This window comes from Pecten maximus, chromosome 1 (assembly GCF_902652985.1).
Source record: "Pecten maximus chromosome 1, xPecMax1.1, whole genome shotgun sequence".
In the NCBI taxonomy this organism is placed as follows: Eukaryota; Metazoa; Mollusca; class Bivalvia; order Pectinida; family Pectinidae; genus Pecten; species Pecten maximus.
Window position 1 is genome coordinate 20,297,783 of NC_047015.1, and position 18,946 is coordinate 20,316,728.

Sequence of the window (18,946 nt, forward strand, 5' to 3'; positions counted from 1 at the left end):
CCCAGACCCTGTGTGTGTGTCACTGTCTCAGTATTTAGTTGTTATACAGTATACCCCAGACCCTGTGTGTGTCACTGTCTCAGTATTTAGTAGTTATACAGTATACCCCAGACCCTGTGTGTGTCACTGTCTCAGTATTTAGTTGTTATACAGTATACCCCAGACCCTGTGTGTGTCACTGTCTCAGTATTTAGTTGTTATACAGTATACCCCAGACCCTGTGTGTGTGTCACTGTCTCAGTATTTAGTAGTTACATGTATACAGTATACCCCAGACCCTGTGTGTGTGTCACTGTCTCAGTATTTAGTTGTTATACAGTATACCCCAGACCCTGTGTGTGTCACTGTCTCAGTATTTAGTTGTTATACAGTATACCCCAGACCCTGTGTGTGTGTCACTGTCTCAGTATTTAGTAGTTGCATGAACATTATACAGAAGACAACAAACATTTAATTTCCATGAAGCCAAATGTTTGAATACAAAATTGCCTTGGAAACTGTATCCAGCAGTATAATTATAGAAATTTAAGAGGAAAAACTATTGCTTAATACCATTCCTAGTACTTCCCATTATCTTATAAGTCACAAATCAACACTTAATTTTATACAATGATCTGATATACCATACAGTAGAACATAAAAACTGTGTACATATTAAGTATAAATATATAAATAACAGATAATGATGTAGAGGTATTTACATAGACTCCTGAAGACTTGATACAACACTGATACAGTGTACAATAATTATAGACCTTCATCAGTCACTGACTTTAATTTTACACGTTTTGACTAAGTTCAGATTTTGGTAATGTACAGTACACCTGTTGTACAATGAAATAAGGATGAGAACTGAAAGGCATCCACACTCCTCTACCTCTCTAACCAAATCTTAGTATCAAAAATATCTTTTTAAAAGTTCAATTACAGAGAAATATGCCACATAAACCAGACAAGTAGATGTGACAATGGACCTGGACCAAAATAAAGAAAACAAATACAGGATTTGGCTTAAATTCTAGAGGAAAAGCAATGGAAAATAATCCCTTTCTTAAACTTCATAGAATTTCCACTTTTCAAACTAACCAAAATGTGGGTCACAAATACACACTCCCCAAACATAACTTAACTTTTTCACCAGGGGAGGGACTTATTGAAGAAAAAATATGGCATATCGAAAACAGTGAAATAACATGTTTAATAAATTGTTGCCTTCAGTAATCAAAAGCTGGTTACACAGATTGTAACAGTAAAACATACATTTTGCTTTCAGGAAAAAAACAAAGATATCCAAGAGGGAATTGGCGCCAACCATTGAATGATCTTTGTTGGTTCTTTGTAAGACAGATTTCTTCTCTACTTTTCCCTTCTTTCCTCTTTTCTTATTTATAATTAGATAATAAAGAAAACCTTCCTATGAAAGCTGCCTGTCGGGTATTTCGTTTTCCTGATCATATTCAAAATTAAATAGGCAAAATTAATTAAAGATTTTAGCATATTTGACCCCTGTGACCTTCAAGGTCATCCATTTGAACAAACTTAGTAGCCCTTCATCCCAGTATGCTACAGACCAAATATCAGGTCTCTGGGCCTATCAGTAATTGAGAAGAAGTTGAAAATGTAAATTGTTTATTACCGACAGACGACAGACGACGCCGGACGAAAGGCGATTGCAATAGGTCAACTGAGACTTTGTCTCAGGTGGCCTAAAAAACAAAGGGAATGACCTACATTTGATGTTTGAGAAAAAATACCTGCAGTCCTTTTAAAGAAATATAGCAACAACAAACTGAAAGTGTAAAAATCCAAGATGGCTGCCTATCTGCCATTTTGTTTTCCTGAACAGATTTGTAAATGAATGGACACAAGTAGGAACTATGGTAAACCTACATGTGAAGATTAAGAAATATCCCTCCTGTACTTCTCAAGAAATAGCAATAAAATATTCCACTGTCCAAATCTGAGATGGCTTCCTGTCACCATGGTGTTTTGCAGATCAGGATTTGAATAATCAACCATCTGATGGGGGGTGGGATAAATCACATATTTGAAATTCACTATAACAGGTATTCCAATATATCAATTTTTATTGTCCACAGACACATAAATTCATAGCTTTTAGCCAACTGGTCAGGGTTGTAAGATATGACCATAAACCTAACTGGTCAGGATTGTAAGATATGACCATAAACCTAACAGCCTGTCCTATTATGTTCACATCACTATTATCACCCAATCATTGAGACTGCAGTAACTCTAATATACCAACATATATCCTGTCTGTGTTGAGTAAAACCTGCTCATCAAACCATGAATCCTGAGGGTTGTATGACTGACACAAATATAATACACAAACAATAACTACACTTGTGGTGTCGAGTTTGGAATGATACAAATCACTCATGTAAAGCAAGTTATTATAGCACTAGAGATACACTTAATACCATTTTGGAGGATCATTTCAAAATCAAATTATAAGGAAGACAAAATTAGAAATCCCCAGGAGTATGACAGAGTGAATATTTATAGTTCAAATACGGGAGAACTAATCACTTAAATGATCGCAATACAATCAAATCTGCCAGCCAGCAAAAGATCGTAGACACAATTCACAGACCTAATGTGGTATGTTGATGTCGCAGTAACACATCCATTTAAATCCTCATTTACATTGATTGTATCTGTGACATTTATTGTATCCGGAATAAATTAAGACAGAAATTGATATTCTAAAATATCCATTCTCAACATAATTACTTCTGAATCATAATTCATATTGTTTTACATGCAATGTGTTTTGTTCGTTACATAACAGCGGCCAAATTTTTACACAATCATAAGTCTGACTCAATTATTCATGTAATTAAATTTTTCCACAACCCTCAGGCCACAAGACTCTGTAACTCAAACATTGAAAGTTTTACACAATCCCCAGGCCACAATTTTGTTTGTTTTGTTTAATGTCCTATTAACAGCCAGGGTCATTTATGGAAGTGCCAGGTTTTGGAGGTGGAGGAAAGCGGGAGTACCCGGAGAAAAACCAACGGCCTACAGTCAGTACCTGGCAACTGGCACACGTAGGTTTCGGACTCGCAACCCAGAGGTCAAGGGCTAGTGATAAAGTGTTAGGACACCTTAACCACTCAGCCACCATGGCCCGCCAGGCCACAAGACTTGGTAACTCAAACAATGAATGTTCTACCTAATTCCCAGGCCACCAGATTTATGTAGCCCAAACAATGAAAAATTCATCCAACCCTCAGGCCTCAAGACATTGTAACTCAAACAGTAAATGTTTTGCACAACCCTAGCCTTAGCCTGAATAATATTTTTTGTTTTGTTTGATGCTCAGAATTCTTAAAGAAGTATGCATCAGTCCATGCACATTGATGTTACAAATCTTTTAGCATATGAGTTCAATATAAATTAGCATGTTGATCTTTGGTGTAATTAAAGTTTAGTTTGACACTAATTGTTGACATTTGGCATAACACTTTATAATATTATTAGTCTAGAATGACCTTGAATGTTGACCTTTGGCATAAAGGTTTAGAATGACCCTGCATAAATCGAGGCTTTGGCATTATATGTACACTATACTGTACAATGACCTTGCAGTGTGACCTTTAATTGTATGATGTTTAGAATCTGTTTGATACACAGTCTGACCCATCTGTGTTGAGGATACCAGCTGTATGTTGAACGTAAAATATTTCGTAACTTTGCAAAGACTATTTAGTTTAACAGTTCAGCTTTAATAATTAAGACATTCCCTCAGTAGTTACTGAGACATTATGGATGATTTTTAGAGACAACCACATGCAGGCTTGTTAAGAGGAAATGGTGTATGGCCATGTACATGTATATGCCTCAATCTCAATGATACCAGTTGTTTAACCAAAGCCTTCGGACATCGTGGTAAATGAAATGAAAAGTATACATATAGGTAAAGAAATAAAATGGTTTGGAAATTTTTTTTTTTTCAATATTAGGTAATGAAAGTAAATACATAACATATAAATGCAATATTGTTATTCATAACCCCACTAGCTTTTTACTTTGGACTTTTTATCTAAAATTTGGGAAGTAAAATACTTAAATAATTGCTCTTTTCCCGATACAAAATTTTTATGATTCAATAAATATTTATGTAAATGTGTAGCATCTTTGACCCGTTTCTCAGTTTTACGTATCTGTTTCTGAACATAAGCAATAGATGAATGGAGTTTGCGTCTTCTATGTAACACAAGGTCATCATCTGGAAGATCTTTATCTGTAGAAGAGGAATATTCTGACATTGTGTCTGGGTGATGTTTGAGAGATGGAGCATTGTTGAGGGACGCCAGATGTGACATGAGTCTGCGCAGTCGCCTGGTGTACTGATGACTCTGTAATCTAAAAGTCTCTATTGTTGCTGCTACAACCACTCGATTATGGTTCATACATGAATTGGAGCAAATGTCAACTGCCGTGTCCAGACGCAGGTCGTGGGTGGAGTGGTGGAGCACAAACTTTATCAAGTTAGGAAGAGTCTTTGGTATGGAAGCAGGAAACACAACACTCTCTGATTTCCTGCCAAAAGAGAAAAGTTATTTACAACTTTGTACACAATGTAAGGACTCACATGTATTGTAATACTAAATATAATATAAATAATGCATACCAATATATAACATAAACAAGTGTTAATAGTAATGGGGCCCATTACACAACCAAAGTCCCTCAAACTTAATTCCCACCAACCAAAAGCCAGAGAAAATGGGTTCACAAATTAAGGAGGAGTTGTCCGGACAAATCAAAAACCTGCTGATAGTGACCAGTAACCATGGCAACAAAATTTTGGGAATTTAAACAGCTGCATGCACATCTACATAATTTTGTTCCTGAACATTCCGGTGAAACTTTGTGAAAATTGGTTCCCAAGTTTAGGAGGAGTTGTGCGGAAAAGAAAAACCTGCTGATAGTGACCATTAACCACAGCAACCAAAATTTTGGAATTTAAACAGCTGCATGCACATCAACACATGGTCCTCTATATTTGTGTAAAGTTTCATTTGAATTTGTCCACCAGTTTAGGAGGAGTGGTTTGACAATATTTTTTTATTCGAAACCTATTTGTGACCTGAGTTACCATAGCAACCATAATTTTGAGGGAAAAAAGGTTGCATGCACATCTACACACAATCCTTTAATTTGTGTGAAGATTCATTGGAATCAGCCTACTGGTTTAAAAGGAGTTGTCTGGACAATATATCTACAGACAGAAAGACAGACAACCCGATTCCAGTATACCCCTCCCAAATTTGTTGCAGGGGTATAATAACTTTAAAGCTACATCTGACCAGCAAAAGACATATAGGAAGTTAGGGAACAAAATAAGGACAAACAGGTAAGGAGTCAGGAGTTATAACCAAGCAAGGACAAAAATCTAAGGAGTCAAGAGTTAAACTTGAAGGACAAACATGTAGTTAGTGGGGAGTTAAAACAAATTAATGACAAACATGTAGTTAGTGGGGAGTTAAACAAGGACAAACTTGTGGTTAGGGGGGAGTTAAACAAGGACAAACATGTAGTTAGTGGGGAGTTAAACAAGGACAAACATGTAGTTAGTGGGGAGTTAAATAAGGACAAACATGCAGTTAGTGGGGAGTTAAATAAGGACAAACATGTAGTTAGTGGGGAGTTAAACAAGGACAAACATGTAGTGAATGGGGAGTTAAACAAGGACAAACATGTAGTTAGTGGGGAGTTAAACAAGGACAAACATGTAGTGAGTTGGGAGTTAAACAAGGACAAACATGTAGTTAGTGGGGAGTTAAACAAGGACAAACATGTAGTTAGTGGGGAGTTAAACAAGGACAAACATGTAGTCAGTGGGGAGTTAAACAAGGACAAACATGTAGTGAGTCGGGAGTTAAACAAGGACAAACATGTAGTGAGTCGGGAGTTAAACAAGGACAAACATGTAGTGAATGGGGAGTTAAACAAGGACAAACATGTAGTGAGTTGGGAGTTAAACAAGGACAAACATGTAGTGAGTTGGGAGTTAAACAAGGACAAACATGTAGTTAGTGGGGAGTTAAACAAGGACAAACATGTAGTGAATGGGGAGTTAAACAAGGACAAACATGTAGTTAGTGGGGAGTTAAACAAGGACAAACATGTAGTGAGTGGGGAGTTAAACAAGGACAAACATGTAGTCAGTTGGGAGTTAAACAAGGACAAACATGTAGTCAGTGGGGAGTTAAACAAGGACAAACATGTAGTGAGTTGGGAGTTAAACAAGGACAAACATGTAGTTAGTGGGGAGTTAAACAAGGACAAACATGTAGTGAGTTGGGAGTTAAACAAGGACAAACATGTAGTTAGTGGGGAGTTAAACAAGGACAAACATGTAGTGAGTGGGGAGTTAAACAAGGACAAACATGTAGTGAGTCGGGAGTTAAACAAGGACAAACATGTAGTGAGTCGGGAGTTAAACAAGGACAAACATGTAGTGAATGGGGAGTTAAACAAGGACAAACATGTAGTGAGTTGGGAGTTAAACAAGGACAAACATGTAGTGAGTTGAGAGTTAAACAAGGACAAACATGTAGTTAGTTGGGAGTTAAACAAGGACAAACATGTAGTGAATGGGGAGTTAAACAAGGACAAACATGTAGTTAGTGGGGAGTTAAACAAGGACAAACATGTAGTGAGTTGGGAGTTAAACAAGGACAAACATGTAGTGAATGGGGAGGTAAACAAGGACAAACATGTAGTTAGTGGGGAGTTAAACAAGGACAAACATGTAGTTAGTGGGGAGTTAAACAAGGACAAACATGTAGTGAGTTGGGAGTTAAACAAGGACAAACATGTAGTGAGTTGGGAGTTAAACAAGGACAAACATGTAGTGAGTGGGGAGTTAAACAAGGACAAACATGTAGTGAATGGGGAGTTAAACAAGGACAAACATGTAGTGAGTTGGGAGTTAAACAAGGACAAACATGTAGTGAGTTGGGAGTTAAACAAGGACAAACATGTAGTTAGTGGGGAGTTAAACAAGGACAAACATGTAGTTAGTGGGGAGTTAAACAAGGACAAACATGTAGTGAGTTGGGAGTTAAACAAGGACAAACATGTAGTGAGTGGGGAGTTAAACAAGGACAAACATGTAGTGAATGGGGAGTTAAACAAGGACAAACATGAAGTTGTAGGGAGTTAAACAAGGACAAACATGTAGTTAGTGGGAAGTTAAACAAGGACAAACATATAGTGAGTAAGGAGTTAAACAAGGACAAACATGTAGTGAGTTGGGAGTTAAACAAGGACAAACATGTAGTTAGTGGGGAGTTAAACAAGGACAAACATGTAGTTAGTGGGGAGTTAAACAAGGACAAACATGTAGTTAGTTGGGAGTTAAACAAGGACAAACATGTAGTGAGTTAGGAGTTAAACAAGGACAAACATGTAGTGAGTTGGGAGTTAAACAAGGACAAACATGTAGTGAGTTAGGAGTTAAACAAGGACAAACATGTAGTTAGTGGGGAGTTAAACAAGGACAAACATGTAGTGAGTTGGGAGTTTAACAAGGACAAACATGTAGTGAGTTAGGAGTTAAACAAGGACAAACATGTAGTGAGTAAGGAGTTTAACAAGGACAAACATGTAGTCAGTTGGGAGTTAAACAAGGACAAACATGTAGTGAGTTAGGAGTTAAACAAGGACAAACATGTAGTGAGTTGGGAGTTAAACGAGGACAAACATGTAGTGAGTTAGGAGTTAAACAAGGACAAACATGTAGTTAGTGGGGAGTTAAACAAGGACAAACATGTAGTTAGTGGGGAGTTAAACAAGGACAAACATGTAGTGAGTTGGGAGTTAAACAAGGACAAACATGTAGTGAGTTAGGAGTTAAACAAGGACAAACATGTAGTTAGTGGGGAGTTAAACAAGGACAAACATGTAGTTAGTGGGGAGTTAAACAAGGACAAACATGTAGTGAGTTGGGAGTTAAACAAGGACAAACATGTAGTGAGTTGGGAGTTAAACAAGGACAAACATGTAGTGAGTTGGGAGTTAAACAAGGACAAACATGTAGTTAGTGGGGAGTTAAACAAGGACAAACATGTAGTGAGTGGGGAGTTAAACAAGGACAAACATGTAGTTAGTGGGTAGTTAAACAAGGACAAACATGTAGTGAGTTGGGAGTTAAACAAGGACAAACTTGTAGTGAATGGGGAGTTAAACAAGGACAAACATGTAGTTAGTGGGGAGTTAAACAAGGACAAACATGTAGTGAGTTGGGAGTTAAACAAGGACAAACATGTAGTGGGTTGGGAGTTAAACAAGGACAAACATGTAGTGAGTCAGGAGTTAAACAAGGACAAACATGTAGTTAGTGGGGAGTTAAACAAGGACAAACATGTAGTTAGTGGGGAGTTAAACAAGGACAAACATGTAGTTAGTGGGGAGTTAAACAAGGACAAACATGTAGTTAGTGGGGAGTTAAACAAGGACAAACATGTAGTGAGTTGGGAGTTAAACAAGGACAAACATGTAGTGAGTTGGGAGTTAAACAAGGACAAACATGTAGTGAGTTGGGAGTTAAACAAGGACAAACATGTAGTGAGTTGGGAGTTAAACAAGGACAAACATGTAGTTAGTGGGGAGTTAAACAAGGACAAACATGTAGTGAGTTGGGAGTTAAACAAGGACAAACATGTAGTGAGTTGGGAGTTAAACAAGGACAAACATGTAGTGAGTTGGGAGTTAAACAAGGACAAACATGTAGTTAGTGGGGAGTTAAACAAGGACAAACATGTAGTGAGTGGGGAGTTAAACAAGGACAAACATGTAGTGAGTCGAGAGTTAAACAAGGACAAACATGTAGTGAGTTGGGAGTTAAACAAGGACAAACATGTAGTTAGTGGGGAGTTAAACAAGGACAAACATGTAGTTAGTGGGGAGTTAAACAAGGACAAACATGTAGTTAGTGGGGAGTTAAACAAGGACAAACGTGTAGTTAGTGGGGAGTTAAACAAGGACAAACATGTAGTGAGTTAAACAAGGACAAACATGTAGTGAGTCAGGAGTTAAACAAGTACAAACGTGTAGTTAGTGGGGAGTTAAACAAGGACAAACATGTAGTGAGTTAAACAAGGACAAACATGTAGTGAGTCAGGAGTTAAACAAGGACAAACATGTAGTTAGTGGGGAGTTAAACAAGGACAAACATGTAGTTAGTGGGGAGTTAAACAAGGACAAACATGTAGTGAGTTGGGAGTTAAACAAGGACAAACATGTAGTGAGTTGGGAGTTAAACAAGGACAAACATGTAGTTAGTGGGGAGTTAAACAAGGACAAACATGTAGTTAGTGGGGAGTTAAACAAGGACAAACATGTAGTGAATGGGGAGTTAAACAAGGACAAACATGTAGTTAGTGGGGAGTTAAACAAGGACAAACATGTAGTGAGTTGGGAGTTAAACAAGGACAAATATGTAGTTAGTGGGGAGTTAAACAAGGACAAACATGTAGTGAGTTGGGAGTTAAACAAGGACAAACATGTAGTTAGTGGGGAGTTAAACAAGGACAAACATGTAGTGAGTCGAGGAGTTAAACAAGGACAAACATGTAGTGAGTTGGGAGTTAAACAAGGACAAACATGTAGTTAGTGGGGAGTTAAACAAGGACAAACATGTAGTTAGTGGGGAGTTAAACAAGGACAAACATGTAGTTAGTGGGGAGTTAAACAAGGACAAACGTGTAGTTAGTGGGGAGTTAAACAAGGACAAACATGTAGTGAGTTAAACAAGGACAAACATGTAGTGAGTCAGGAGTTAAACAAGTACAAACGTGTAGTTAGTGGGGAGTTAAACAAGGACAAACATGTAGTGAGTTAAACAAGGACAAACATGTAGTGAGTCAGGAGTTAAACAAGGACAAACATGTAGTTAGTGGGGAGTTAAACAAGGACAAACATGTAGTTAGTGGGGAGTTAAACAAGGACAAACATGTAGTGAGTTGGGAGTTAAACAAGGACAAACATGTAGTGAGTTGGGAGTTAAACAAGGACAAACATGTAGTTAGTGGGGAGTTAAACAAGGACAAACATGTAGTTAGTGGGGAGTTAAACAAGGACAAACATGTAGTTAGTGGGGAGTTAAACAAGGACAAACATGTAGTGAGTTGGGAGTTAAACAAGGACAAACATGCAGTGAGTTTGGAGTTAAACAAGGACAAACATGTAGTTAGTTGGGAGTTAAACAAGGACAAATATGTAGTTAGTGGGGAGTTAAACAAGGACAAACATGTAGTGAGTTGGGAGTTAAACAAGGACAAACATGTAGTTAGTGGGGAGTTAAACAAGGACAAACATGTAGTGAGTTGGGAGTTAAACAAGGACAAACATGTAGTGAATGGGGAGTTAAACAAGGACAAACATGTAGTGAGTGGGGAGTTAAACAAGGACAAACATGTAGTTAGTGGGGAGTTAAACAAGGACAAACATGTAGTTAGTGGGGAGTTAAACAAGGACAAACATGTAGTGAATGGGGAGTTAAACAAGGACAAACATGAAGTTAGTGGGGAGTTAAACAAGGACAAACATGTAGTGAGTGGGGAGTTAAACAAGGACAAACATGTAGTCAGTGGGGAGTTAAACAAGGACAAACATGTAGTTAGTGGGGAGTTAAACAAGGACAAACATGTAGTGAGTTGGGAGTTAAACAAGGACAAACATGTAGTGAGTTGGGAGTTAAACAAGGACAAACATGTAGTGAGTTGGGAGTTAAACAAGGACAAACATGTAGTGAATGGGGAGTTAAACAAGGACAAACATGTAGTGAGTGGGGAGTTAAACAAGGACAAACATGTAGTGAATGGGGAGTTAAACAAGGACAAACATGTAGTTAGTGGGGAGTTAAACAAGGACAAACATGTAGTGAGTTGGGAGTTAAACAAGGACAAACATGTAGTTAGTGGGGAGTTAAACAAGGACAAACATGTAGTGAGTGGGAGTTAAACAAGGACAAACATGTAGTTAGTGGGGAGTTAAACAAGGACAAACATGTAGTGAGTTGGGAGTTAAACAAGGACAAACATGTAGTTAGTGGGGAGTTAAACAAGGACAAACATGTAGTGAGTTAAACAAGGACAAACATGTAGTGAGTGGGGAGTTAAACAAGGACAAACATGTAGTGAGTCGGGAGTTAAACAAGGACAAACATGTAGTTAGTGGGGAGTTAAACAAGGACAAACATGTAGTTAGTGGGGAGTTAAACAAGGACAAACATGTAGTGAGTTGGGAGTTAAACAAGGACAAACCAATAGTTAAGAGTAAAAACCCATCTCCCTGCTATTTCAACCAATTTTCTTTGAAATAATGGAGCCGGCTCCATGTGAGTTATATGGTATTGGCATGATTATGGGGAGGGAAACATTTCACAGAAAATGACTGGTGCCATATCTTTAGGGAAATCCTGGGAAAAGTGCATTGATCAAAATTGTTCACTAGTACAAACCATCATATTTATCAATATTCAACTTATCTCAAATAAAAAAACCAAACTTCATGCAACGGAATCAATTTCCAAGACAAATTTCACGAGAGCACTAGCTGCATTTGCAAGTGTGATGCATGTCGATGCAAGCATGTGGAAGTCAGAAGTTCATGGATGTTGACAAAAACCCATCAATCTCTATCATTATAATTGTTCACAATAACTTTTGCTGCTCAACATTTTCCCTGTCTTTGGGTTCCGCCGTGGCAGCATCTGACAGCAGATATTAACTTAAACCTTCCTAAAGAACTATTACAGATTTTAAATCCACAATCACAGGGAAAATATCATTGATCAAAACCAAAGCCATTTAAATAACTTATGATTGTTCTTCCTATATAGCGATCATTATCTCTCTAAAGTATTATACAAAGCTCTTATAAACCACTTAATGTGGTTACCCACCAACCGTTTGTAATATGTCATTATCTAAAAACAAAAGGAGGGACTTGAAAGTCATTCAAATAATGTTTATTAATTTCTGTATTGAGGATTAACACCAAATTAAGTATCTTTGAAATAACAGATAAAACAATACTTAATTGTTTGAGCAGATATTGAAGAATTCAAATTTACATGAAAACGCATTTATAATTATACCTGCATACTCATATCATTCACACTCATGTATGTATAAAATGCATAAAACTGTTCAATATATAAATTATATTATTGTATATCAAACATAAATAACATGCTTCTATCAAACCAACAGCATATAAATGAATACAACTTATTTCTGACAAAGATATTTAAATGAAACCAGACCTAGAGGACAGAAACTAGATTGACCAATTAAAAGACGCTGCAGACTCCCTGAGTTTATACTGTACTTTATGCTGGGAGAACAAAATAAAAGTTTCAGGATATATATTTCATTGTTGAATAATTTGTGATACAATACATAAGATATATCACTGCATCATATAAAGGATTCATGAAGAATAGTTCCCAATTCGGAGCTGCACCAAATGTGGTCCTGCTGTCTAGTAATACAACAGCCCTGCATAAACGCACCACTTCATCAAGGTGAATCTATACTCCAAGTATGAAGTTCAAACGACTTGTAGTGTAGAAGATATCAGAAGGATGGACAAGAGGACAGATAGGCAGAAAGAAGGATGGAAGGACAGACACATCCCCAAAATGACACCCCCACCCCACCTAATCCGGTTCCGATTGAGGGGCTAATAAGCACAAAATAGAACTAGGTATCTGTCATCAGTCTGTCCTACATCTAAAAACATCTTCAATCCAACTGGAAATATATTGTACCTGTCTGGTAGCATCACAAATTATATAATTTCCAGAGCCACAGGAAATAAAGTCAAAACCAGCAATTTACAATTAGAGGGAGATAATGTGTATGCTGTATCACCTAGTTAATTATTCATGGATGACTACTGTAATCTATAAGCTGAGAGATTGATAACTTAAATACATTGCACTGCCATCGTTCATAAAAGTTGTAAATTCTTCAAAGTAATTATCGCCATTAGATACCTAAATCAAAAACCAACGGTCTGGAAAGTATCAAGTATATGACAGCCTAGGTTTCTTTCCTTATAATACATATTTCTTGGAAAATAATACCAATAATTTCTGCCTTCCTTAAAGCTATATTGTGCACATATTAACGCAAACAACAACATCGATCTTCATCAAAATCAATATAAGAATTTCAAAACCTGAAATTTTGTTTCATAATTGAGAGTTCTTTAGTTATAGTTAAAATTTAAATACATATGAATAAGCACATTTATAATACTACACAAAATTGTATGCTTTCATGTAGAAGTATAATTTGTTTATATTTTCCCTCAAAGAGGGTAGTTTTTTTAATTTTATATTAAAGGCCCTGTAACACCATAATATTGGTAGCCTTGCGTGCTAACCTACAGGGGAATATTTGCTAACTACAGCTTTTTGCCGATTGTTTGACCTGAAGGTAGTTTAGAAGCAGTATCAAGATGGGATCTCGCACAGAATTGCCCGCTGGTGTCCATTGAAAAGTTAGAAGTCCAAGATGCCAGATGCCAGCAGCTAAGTTTTAAACATGCTTAAAGCTTAATCCAAGTAAGTCACATAAGTTTGCCTGCAGAGGTCCACATAGAACACCAGCAGGATTCTTGTATCAGCCTCAAGTCACAGGCAGTTAACCCACTTGAAGAAAGTAAGATGGCTGTGGACCTGTGGCCATTCCAACTCAAGTGCATGTCTTACAATGTAGCTGCGGCCAATATATCCTGCGTCCATGAAGCTTGCATTTGGATGGCATGGAACAGTGTTGGTACGGCCAACCTACATGAGACCAGTCATTTCTGTGGCCAATTGGAGTGAGGTATAAGAGGAAAGTGAGGACATATGTTGAGGGCCAGTTACACATCTGACAGACAATGCCCACATGCACCTCGTCAAATATCTCAGACTGCAGACAGAAACTGTTGTGTGCTTCACATCCCAACACACACCAAGCTTGTGTATGGTAGTCTGCCAGGAAACACACACCAAAGCTTGTGTACCGGTAGTCTGTCAGGAACAATGTAACAGGGCTTTTAAATACTTGATCACAACTTAATGTATCAAATTTTGAAATATAAAGTTATACTCGACGATCTAGACATAAATACACGTTTAACATCAGTTGAAGATTTCTCATTCACCATTTAATCAATAGATACAAGAACAAACATTTGAAGCTGATTACCAAGGGTGGCTGAAATCCATTATGGAACCTAGATAAGTTTTTGGACAGAGACTTATTGGCTGTACATGTGACATGTTCAGGTATCCATGGCAACAATAATGGTACATGTAGCAGATTGTCGAGCCTTTAAGTGACTGTGAAGTTAAATATCACATCAAAATGGGAATCAATACCAAAAATCTACAGAGATTATAATACAGAACATTGAATAACATTACTGAGGACATCTCACCAAGATAAATACATTTTATGTAGGTATTCACAACAGAAAATTATTTTACAATGTTGATCAATTATAGCTTGATAAATGGATAAATGCAAGCTTACCCTGCGTAAACCAGATCTCGGGGTTCTTCAAGATCAATAGACTGTCCATATTAATAGATTTCTTCATCATTTAGCACCATCCAATGTTTACAAATCTATTTGAGTAAATTATGAATAAAATCCATCCTGACAATCAGCAATGAATCACACTATTTTGCCTTTATGCCTTCAGAGTAAAGTTGTGTATTGATTAGAAAATGTATACTTTAATACAGCCTACATCAGACTTTAGATTGGTATGATATTGATCAAAATATTTTGTCAATTATCATGTGGTATCAAATCTACACATCAACTATCAAATGCATATATTTGACAATAATTGATACACATTTTGATAAAGCATCACAACTAGCGTCATAAAATATCCTGTGATCTGATTTTTAGCAAAGAATCATTGTTGCAGTATAGAACATGGTGACAGTAAACAAACCAGATGACTACACAAAACAAGAGGCCCATGGGCCTTAACGGTCACATGATTTTTGAAATATTTCAGTAAATTTGATTGACACTTTTTGGCCTGACCCATCAGTCTAAGGGATCAGCCAGGGCCAACAGTTGCATACCATTAAGCAGTCATCCCATGCTGATAATGTTAACAAATTTAGAATGAATTTCAAAACAAATAAAACAAATGATAGTCAAAAATGTGATTTCCCTATAACTATATATATAGTAAAGTTTACCCCCTCCCCAGGGGCAAACGTGAGACCCCAGGGTCATGAAATTCACAACTTTGGGCTAGCACCTTAAGACCCTTCCATCTATGAAGAGTATTTGATTCTACCATATCTGAGAGTAGAGAAGAAGATTTTTGAAATTTCAGTTAATTTGACCCTTTTTGGCCCTGCCCACCAGCCCCTGGGGGCAACCAGGGCCAACATGTACATACCATCAAACTGTCATCCTATGCTGATAATTTGAACCAAGTTAGAATGAATTCCAATAGAAATCCAACAAATAATAGTCAAAAATGTTATTTCCCTATATAAACTATAGTAAAGTTTACCCCCTCCCCAGGGGCAAACGTGAGACCACAGGGTCATGAAATTCACAATTTTTGGCTAGCACCTTAAGACCCTTCCATCTATGAAGAGTATTTGATTCTACCATATCTGAGAGTAGAGAAGAAGATTTTTGAAATTTCAGTTAATTTGACCCTTTTTGGCCCTGCCCACCAGCCCCTGGGGGCAACCAGGGCCAACATGTACATACCATCAAACTGTCATCCTATGCTGATAATTTGAACCAAGTTAGAATGAATTCCAATAGAAATCCAACAAATAATAGTCAAAAATGTTATTTCCCTATATAAACTATAGTAAAGTTTACCCCCTCCCCAGGGGCAAACGTGAGACCACAGGGTCATGAAATTCACAATTTTTGGCTAGCACCTTAAGACCCTTCCATCTATGAAGAGTATTTGATTCTACCATATCTGAGAGTAGAGAAGAAGATTTTTGAAATTTCAGTTAATTTGACCCTTTTTGGCCCTGCCCACCAGCCCCTGGGGGCAACCAGGGCCAACATGTACATACCATCAAACTGTCATCCTATGCTGATAATTTGAACCAAGTTAGAATGAATTCCAATAGAAATCCAACAAATAATAGTCAAAAATGTTATTTCCCTATATAAACTATAGTAAAGTTTACCCCCTCCCCAGGGGCAAACGTGAGACCCCAGGGTCATGAAATTCACAATTTGGTAAAGCACCTTAAGACCCTTTCATCTATGAAGAGTGTTTGATTCCACCTTATCTGAGAGTAGAGAAGAAGATTTTTGAAGTTTTAGTCAATTTGACCGTTTTTGGCCCCGACCCTCAGGCCCTTGGGGGATGGGGACCATATAATTCACAATTTTAGTTGACCTTTAGCCATAGAAGCTCCCTGCCAAATTTCATTGAATTTGGTTCAGTGGTTTTGGAGAAGAAGTTGAAAATGTAAATTGTTTACGGACGAACGACACACGACGACGGACAAAAGGCGATTAGAATAGGTCACTCAGGCGACCTAAAAACCCATAGTTTTAGATCAAACATTGTGCTGGGAGTCCTAAATTAAAATTGTAGCATTATAGAATATATATATATATATTTGACGTGTATAATCGACTATACACTTTGTAGATGGTCTCAATGACACTAATCAAAGTCAACAAGGTTGTTACATTTACGTTGTTAAATGTAGAAATTCTTTTCTTCATAAACTTTTAAAAGATCATTCTTAAATAATGGAATACAAAAATTCAGTCTGTAATCAGTTTTGGGTACTGGCATTGAGAAAATGTAGATCATATCTATCTTGCATTTAATTAAGAGCATAAACATGGCCTCTTTTCTGCAGTTCAGTAGACTTGTAGAGATGTAATTAAGAGATAAAGTGATGGCTCCCTGGGATTATTGCAGGATAAACATGGTATTATTAAACAATTCCAATACACTCCAAGATGTTTGTACCAGCACACATCTTTCTCATGCCTGTATAGAAAAGAAACATTGTTTCTGTGTAGAAAACAAACAATGATATTCCATCAGGTTAATCTTCAATTGATGGTTAAAATGTCTTTGGTTCAAACCAGAACAAATCATTACTCACAGTAATTACAACATTTGTTTAATTGGATGCTATCTAATTGCTGTTTCTCCATTTTCAATTTAGCAGAAGCAAATATTGAACACTGAAGTAAAATCTTAAGATAAAATTCTCCTACCAGTGTACATAAAGAATCGGTGGTAGCTAGTCTTTCATTATTTCAAAGAAACTACTGCTTTATTTTAAAGGAACTCCTGTTTTAATTGTACATTTTATCAAAAGAATGCCCATGTTATGTTCAAGTCTAAATTATTTTTTCAATTATACTGTTACTGGTTAGAATCTCAATTACTCAGCTTCCGTACCACCCAACAACTGTGACACATAAACACAAGTCAGACATGCTGAACTTCCACAATGACAATTTCCTCTACCAATTATTGTACACATGCAAATACAGCATCAAAGGCTGAAATAAGCAAACTGTACTATTTACATTACTGCAGCTAACATCCATATAATGAAATCTAAATCAGCCCCACAAAATTGAATTGGTTTGGAAGAAGTTCTGATCATTCATTGTTATCCGTTCAATAAAATAGATGTTTTCGACATTAACTGACCAACCTGCATATATATGATTTTAACTCAGTTCTAAAACCAGTAAATTTCTGTGAATACTCCATGAACTCCAATAAACATTACTGTCATTGTATATAACCTCAACCTTAACCTTTAAATCTTGACACAAATTTATCCTAAGTATAATGTCCATGATACTATTCATTTTTAATAGTACAAAGTTCGATAAAAATCACTAAGAAAAGAATTAAGTCATCCAATAAATGGCATCGTCTTGTTTGACTGGATTTTTTAAAATTAAAAAAATAGATATACCTTGAACTTTTAATTTAAGAACTTTAACCATGAACCAATCCAAGTTATCGTTATTCCTGAGTAACTTGACCTTTGTATTTAAAAGACGTACTACTCCAAATTTCTAAATAAATGAAGTCACAAGAATGATGAAATCAGTTGCTGCTTGAGGGCTTAACATTAGAGATCCCGAGGGATCTTGGTTCCCACCATTAAATGATCCTTTTTAGTCAAAGGAAAGACTGATCTTTCCCTTCTTTCACTCTTTCTTTAAAATATTTAATAACTTTATATAATATTATATAGCGGGAGCAACCTGCAATTGTCAAAATCCAAGACGGTCGCCTGTTGGCCAATGTTGCCTTCTGATCTGTCACAAAATGCAATATGCACAACTAGGTACCAAGGAGAATTTACTTTCTGAGAAATAGCGATAACAAACCTTAATTGTCAAAATCCAAGATGGCCACCTTTCGGCCAACTTCTTTTCCGATCATTCCTTAAATGGAAAATGTACAATGACAGACCAAGGGGAATTTACTTACATATTAAATTTGAGAAAGATCCCTTTAAACTTTCTGAGAAATAGGTATAACAAACTTCAAAAATTGTCAAAATCCAAGATGGTCGCCTGTCGGCCATGTTGTTTTCCGTCCAGTCCCAAAATGCAATATGCATTATAACTAAGGACCAAGGGGAACCTGCATATGAAATTTGAGAAAGATCCCTTATGTACTTTCTGAGAACAAGCGGTAATGACCGTCTGTCGGCCATGTTGTTTTCTGATAGGTCTCAAAATGCAATATGCACAATTTAGGGACAAAGGGGAACTTACATATGAAATTTGAGAAAATCCCTTTAGTACTTTCTTAGAAATAGAGATAAGAATTTCCGACCAAGGGACGGAGGGACAGATGGACACAGGGCAATTTGAATAGTTCACCATCTGATAATGGT

General features: G+C 36.8%; 1 protein-coding gene across 1 annotated transcript in view; it reads right to left on the minus strand.

Moving 5' to 3' along the window:
- Positions 1 to 3,067: 3,067 nt before the first annotated feature.
- The window catches only part of LOC117333381 (thioredoxin domain-containing protein 11-like), a gene marked incomplete in the record, with an annotated part of 89,317 nt that continues 73,438 nt past the window's right edge, over positions 3,068 to 18,946 (minus strand). The window contains 1 exon segment of the mRNA XM_033892691.1: positions 3,068 to 4,572. Coding sequence (XP_033748582.1) covers positions 4,047 to 4,572 — 526 coding nt within the window.